This window comes from Orycteropus afer, unplaced genomic scaffold (genome assembly GCF_000298275.1).
Source record: "Orycteropus afer afer isolate SDZICR_OR568_19922 unplaced genomic scaffold, OryAfe1.0 scaffold00002, whole genome shotgun sequence".
Classification (NCBI taxonomy): Eukaryota; Metazoa; Chordata; class Mammalia; order Tubulidentata; family Orycteropodidae; genus Orycteropus; species Orycteropus afer.
In genome coordinates this window covers 24,103,001-24,109,713 of record NW_006921589.1, presented here as the reverse complement: position 1 = coordinate 24,109,713, position 6,713 = coordinate 24,103,001, and the positions used below count along the sequence as shown (strand labels likewise).

The following is a 6,713-nucleotide window of genomic DNA, read 5'->3' as shown; positions in this document are numbered from 1 at the left end:
ATCTTTAAGGAAGCAGACTGCCACATCTTTCTCCCACTGAGCAGCTGGTGGGTTGCAACCGCAGACCTTTGGGTTAGCAGAGGAGTGCTTCATCACTATGCTACCAGCGCTTACTTTTTCCTTTCTCAGATAGGCTGTAATGATCCTCCACCTCCACTTCTGAACCTTATCAAGACTCACTCTGATTCTTGAAGAGCCTCCATCCCCATTAACACTTCAATGTTTAATGTGGAGGAGTTACAGGTGAATGAATTTGCACACAATGGAAGAAAGACAGAAGTCAAGAATTGCCAACAATACAGACTATATACTTTATTAGATTCCAAAATGAGAAAATGGTAGTGTTAACTCATTTTAGTATAAATCTACCACCCTTCGGAAAGAGCCTGTCTTAGCATTCACAGCCCCCCAGTCCTGATACCGCCTGTACTCTCGTGGCCTCAGCAGGTACTGTCGGCCCCGGTAGTTGGGCAGCTCATAGAGGATCCAGCAGCCCTCCAGCACGTGGAGGGAGCGGACCTCATCGGAGTGGAAGCGGTCCTGGAGGCAAGAGCAGTCCTCACTCATCTCCATGGTGAGACCTTTGTGGTCTTCTCTCTCGTACAGTCGAATCCTGTGGGAGGCTGTCTGCTGGGCCCACAAAGAGAAAGAGGAGAAGGAAATGAGCCTCTTCCAGAATTGGTCCAACCAAACCACATATGAACTTGGTAGCTTGGGGCGTGGCATTGTCAGTGAACATGAGATTCTGAGATTCCTGTGAATGTAGTGTACGGATCTGTTTCTTTCTCTCTAATAATTTATTTTACTATTTGTTGTTGAGAATATTCACAGTAAAACATACACCAATTCAATAATTTCTGCATGTACAATTCCGTGATGGATTTGTTGTTTTTACTAGCAGTTAACAAATAATTGCTTGGCAAAATATTCTATTTCTTATCAAGAGAATGGAGTTTTTAAGAGATTCGAACTCTGAGTTAAAATCCATCTTGATTCCTGATCCCGTTATTAATTCAAACCTCTATTTTTGGGGAAATGTGATTACTATTTTTGATGACTATTTTTTGGTAAGAGTGTTATCTACATAAAAATAAACATATCACATTTATATCTATCTATAAATTTGCTACTAAAATAGGATTTTTAAAAAATCACAGAGTATGGATTGTTAAAAGGAAAGCCAATTTGCTCTGTTAACTTTCACTCACATCACAATTAAAAAAAGAATCATATATAGCAATAGAAAATTGGTTTCAGTAGTCATTTGGAGTCAGAATCGAAGTGAACACTACCTCTGAGTAGCCTATATTTACAACAGAGCTCAATCTTACAGTCTCTGATGGATGCAATCTGACTCATCCATTATAGATTTCCTTACTACAGAAAAAATTAGTTTGTTAGATATGTTGTTGCTATTGTTGTTATGTGTCATTGAGTCGGACCTGACTCATAGTGACCCCTCCTTGGGTTCCCGAGGCAGTATGACTATGGAAGTAGATTGCCCCATCTTCCTTCTGAGGAGTGGCTGATGGGTTTGAACTGTTAGCCTTCTGATTAGCAGTCAAGTGCCTTAGGCACAACACTATCAGAGCTCCCTTGTTAGAAATATTCCCTTTTTTTTTTTTTGCCTAACCAACTTCCCATTTACAAGTTTTGTTTTATATACCATTATGATATTATATTTGTTGTGGATAATTTTCAATTGACCTAATGGTAGCAAAAACTTTTTTAAAAAACTGACTCTTTCTCTAAGTGAATTCTTCCTTAGATTCTCTCCTGTTTTTGTGCAGGTACCTATCTATGCTTCAACAGGTATCTAAAGCCCTCTCTACCCTCCGCTGTTTTTAAAGGACAATCTGCTCCACTATAATTCCCATCATTAATACAGGCATACCTTGGAGATAGGGCAGGTTCGGTGCCAGACCACCACAATAAAGCAAATATTGCAATAAAGCAAGTCACACGAATTTTTCTGGTTTCCCAATACATATGAAAGTAATGTTTACACTATACTATATAGTCTAGGAGCTCTGGTAGTGTAGTGCCTAAGGGACTTGACTGCTAACCAGAAGTCTAGCGGTTCAAACCCACCAGCCACTCCTCGGAAGGAAGATGGGGCAATCTACTTCCCTAGTGATATTGCCTCGGAAACCCAAGAAGGGGTCGCTATAGTCAGGGCTGACTCGACGGCACATAACAATGACAACAACATATAGTCTATTAAGTATGGAGCAGCATTATGGAAACGTTTGAAATATTGTAAGAATTATCAGTATGTGACACAGAGGCAGGAAGTGAGCACATTAGCTGTTGGAAAAAATGATGCCGCTAGACTTGCTTGATGCAGGGTTGCCACAAACCTTCAATTTGTAAAAACTACAATTATCTGAAAAGTGCAATAAAGTGAAGTGCAATAAAATGAGGTTACTCAAGTCATATGAATGAAATCAAGTAGAATTCACCTGGGGGATCAAGCAACAGGAACGAATTGAGTCGTTGAAGCCCATCCACTGCTGGTAGTCGGGGTACTCTCCACGGCGCAGGAAGTACTGGTACCCCTGGTAGTTGGGGCGCTCGTAGAGCATCCAGCAACCGCTGTCCACCCGGATGGAGTTACAGCGGCTGAAGTAGGTCTGCAGGTTGGGGCAGTCAGTGCTGCACTCATAGCAGCGACCCTGGAAGCCCCGGTCCTCATAGAAGGTGATCTGCAAAGGAAAAATAATTCTTAATTATCACTTGCTTTCAATAGACCTGCTTGTACACAATGAAAGAAAAACAGCTGTCAGCAGTTGAGAACAATTTTGTTGTGTGCCATTGAGTTGATCGTGACTACAGTGACCCAATAGGACAAAGCAGAACTGCCCCTTGGGTGGTAATCTTAATGGAGCAGACTGCAGGTCTTTCTCCCAAGGAGCTAATGGGTGGGCTCAAACTGCCCACCTTTTGGTTATCAGTCAAGCTCTTCACCATTGTGCCTCCAGGGCTCCTTAGACCTTATATTAAAAACAAACAAACAAAAAACCATTGTTATCCAATCTATTACTACTCATAGCCACCCTGGTGGACAGAGTAGAACTGCCCCATAGGCTTTCCAAGGCTGTTAATCTCTACAGAAGCAGTCCACCCCATCTTTCTCCCCTGGAGTAGCTGGTGGGTTCCAACAGTTGACCTCTTCAGTTAGCAACTGAGCACTTAACCACTGTGCCACCAGGGCTCCTTAGACCTTGTATTGAGGCTCGGTTTCTTTTTTCCCTCTCTGTTTCACTTGTGTTCTGCTCACCTTTCCCATGGCTGGTTGACAGGGACGATGCGAATTCAGTGTGAGTGGCCGCAGCAGTGGGTCTATATAGCAGCGTGGCTGCTGCGTTGGCAAGAGCAACACAAAAGGGGCCTCCTGGTGAGTAAGGGGTTTTGGATCCCTTTTACATGCTGCATTCAGTGGAGACAGCTGTCCATTTTCCCCTCATTCTCTAGTACTTTCGAATGCTGTCCTGTATGTGCTGTTCTGATGAGTCCTTAGAGTTCCTTTTATTTGGATTCTTAGTATTCTCTAAATCTATCACGACATCAGGCTGAACTTTTGATCTGAAGTTCATGTCTCTACAGGTATGAGTCAATTATGCTGTGTATTTTCTGGGGAAAATCTGTCTTTAAGGAAGTACTCCAGAATTCCAGAGTTGTTGTTGTTATGTGCCGTCGAGTCGGACCTGACTCATAGTGACCCCTCCTCAGGCTTCCAAGGCAGTATCTCTACGGAAGTAGATTGCCCAACCTTCCTTCCAAGGAGTGGCTGGTGGATTTGAACCACCAGCCTTCTGGTTAGCAGTAAAGTGCCTTTAGGCACTATGCTCCCAGAGCTCCCAGAGAGTTCTGATATCTCTTTGATAAGAGCCAAGAGGAAGGTTTATATGCTCTTTGGGTCCACGACTAAGTAGTATATTGTTTCATGGTTTGTGTCCCCCTTCCCAGAGGTGGAAAAGGCAATAAAGCTTCAGGAGTTGCCATGTAGTAAAGTAAACATCCATTTGAATCAGGATGGCCATTTAGTAGATGCGTGAACTTCACATGCTGCATAACCTCTCAGAGCTTCAGTTAATTCATGGTACTTATTTCATGGGAAAGAGTGCAGCGAATGACAAGGAAAGAAAGAACAAAAGAAAGAAAGCAGCGTCTGACATTTGGAAGCTGGCGTAGCACTCACAGGCAACTCATTCTCCTAATTAGAAATAAACAATTTCTAGAATACCTGCTTCAGACAAGGTTACTCTGAGACCACAGTGAAATGAGACAGAGTAAGGCCACTCCATATGTTGCCTAAGTACAGACAAAGTGAATGTGCCACCCACAAAATACCAGACACCCCCTCTCAAACTGATTAACTGCTATTTCTTTGTCAATTACAAATTTATCCTAGTCTCCCCTTCTTCTAGGCATTCTGGTGATGTGGTACATAAGGCATTTGACTACAAACCAGAAGCTTGGCAGTTCAAACCTAGCTACTTCATAGGAAGAAGATGAGGCAATCTACTTCCATAAATATTTACAGCCTTGGATAAGATTTATTGAAATAACCACAAAATTATCCCCATCTTCTGACAACATCCAATCTAGAGTGAACCCCTGTTTTGCACAATCACCCAACCCCAGCATCCCCCAATATGTTAACCCTTTCCAGCATCAACTGTAGAAGTTAGTGGGATCCTGTAGGCAGCCCTTCCCCCATTCCAAGTCTGGCAGTTACTTTCACCTCAGACCCTCTTGTTTCTGTGAGGTAGCAGAGTGTACTTTGTAGAGTGGAAGAAGAGTAGGAGTAAAGGGTAGAAACAGGGATTGGTTTGGGCATAATCTCTCTACAGACTACTCTCCACTGTTGACATTCTCTTTTTGTTGGGATTAGAGGGAGTACTCTGTAGGCAAAATGTTGACTGATGCAGGAAGCATCAAAAGAAGATGGAAAGAATACACAGAGTCATTGTACCAAAAAGAATTTCAATGTTCAACTATTTTAAGAAGTAGCATATAATCAAAAACCAATGGTATAGAAGGAAGAAGTCCAAGCTGCACTGAAGAAATTGGTGAAAAACAAGGCTCCAGGAATTGACAGAATATCCATTGAGATGTTTCAACAAATGGATGCAGTGCTGAAAGAGCTCACTTGTTAATGCCAAAACATTTGGAAGACAGCTGTATGGCCAACTGACTGGAAGAGATCCACATTTGTCCCCATTCCAAAGGGTGATCCAATATAATACAAAAATTACCAAACAATATTATTAATATAAGTAAAATGTTGCTGAAGATAATTCAGAAACAGTTGCAGCTGTATGTTGAGAGGGAACTTCCAAAAATTCAAGCTGGATTCAGAAGAGGGCACAGAATAAAAGATATCATTGCTGATGTCAGATGGATCTTGGCTGAAAGCAAAGAATACCGGAAAGATGTTTACCTGTGTTTTATTGACTATGCAAAAACATTTGACTGTGTGGATCATAACAAATTATGGATAACTTTGGGAAGAATGGCAATTCCAGAACACTTAATTGTGCTCATGAGGAACCTGTCCATAGATAAATGGCTGTCCTTTGAACAGAACAGGGGGATGCTGCATGGTTTAAAATCAGGAAGGGTGTGTGTCTAGGTTGTATCCTTTCACCATACTTATTTGATCTGTAAACTGAGCAAATAATCTGAGAGCCTGGGCTATATGAAGAAGAATATGGCACCAGGATTGGAAGAAGACTCATTAATACTTGCATATGCAGATGACACAAACTAGCTTGCTGAAAGTGAAGTTGACTTGAAGTACTTACTGATGAAGATTAAAGACTAGTCTTCAGTATGGAGTACACCTCAACATAAAGAACAAAAATCCTCACAACTGGACCAATAAGTAACATCACAATAAATGGAGAAAAGATTGAAGTTGTCAAGGATTTCATTTTACTTGGAACCACAATCAACCCCATGGAAGCAGCAGGGGAAAAAAAGATGTCATATTGCACTGGGCAAATCTGCTGCAAAGGACTTCTTTAACATATTAAAGAGCAAAGATGTTACTTTGAAGACTGAAAAAACTAAACCCACTACCATTGACTGGATTCACACTCCAAGGCTGTAAATCTTTATGGAAGTGGATTGCCTCATCTTCCTCCCACAGAGCAGCTGGAAGGTTTGAACCACTGACCTTCTGGTTAGCAGCCAAATGTCTTACCCACAGCATCATCAGAGCTCCTTTGAAGACTAATATGTGCCTGAATATCATGCTATTCTCAATTGCCTCATGTGCATGTGAAAGCTCGACAATGAATAAGAAAGCCTGAAGAGTTGATGCCTTTGAATTATGGTGTTGGTAAAGAATACTGAAAATACCATGGACTGCCAGAAGAATGAACAAATCTGTCCTGGAAGAAGTGCAGCTGGCTTGCTTCTTGGAAGCAAGAATGGCCAGACTTCGTCTCACCTACTTTGGTCATGTTGTCAGAAGGGACAATTCCCTACAGAAGGTGTAATGCTTGATAAGGTAGAGGGTCAGCGAAAAAGGGAAAGACCCTCAATGAGATGGATTGACACAGTGGCTGCAACGAGGGGCTCAGGTACAGCAAGGATTGTAAAGACGGTGCAGGACCCGGCAGTGTTCCGTTCTGTTGTGCATGGCATCACTATGCATCAGAGTGGACTCAACGGCACCTAACAACAACAAACAATCACCACAG

At 42.1% G+C, this 6,713-nt stretch overlaps 1 protein-coding gene across 1 annotated transcript; it reads right to left on the bottom strand.

Annotated features, from left to right (window-relative positions):
* Positions 1-354: 354 nt before the first annotated feature.
* LOC103191806 (gamma-crystallin C) lies at positions 355-3,289 on the bottom strand. The gene is made up of 3 exons (XM_007934688.1): positions 3,281-3,289; positions 2,463-2,705; positions 355-630 (listed from the first exon to the last, which is right to left on the bottom strand). The coding sequence occupies exons 1-3, from the start codon at positions 3,287-3,289 to the stop codon at positions 355-357; spliced, it is 528 nt and encodes a 175-aa protein (XP_007932879.1).
* Between the last annotated feature and the right edge of the window lie 3,424 nt (positions 3,290-6,713).

What these genes read in the sequence shown, in the direction of transcription:
- LOC103191806 (XM_007934688.1), bottom strand. An exon ending in CCTGTTGCTTGATCCCCCAG is followed by an intron (nt 631 to 2,462) that starts GTGAATTCTACT and finishes TTGTGGGCCCAG; the next exon opens with CAGACAGCCTCCCACAGGAT.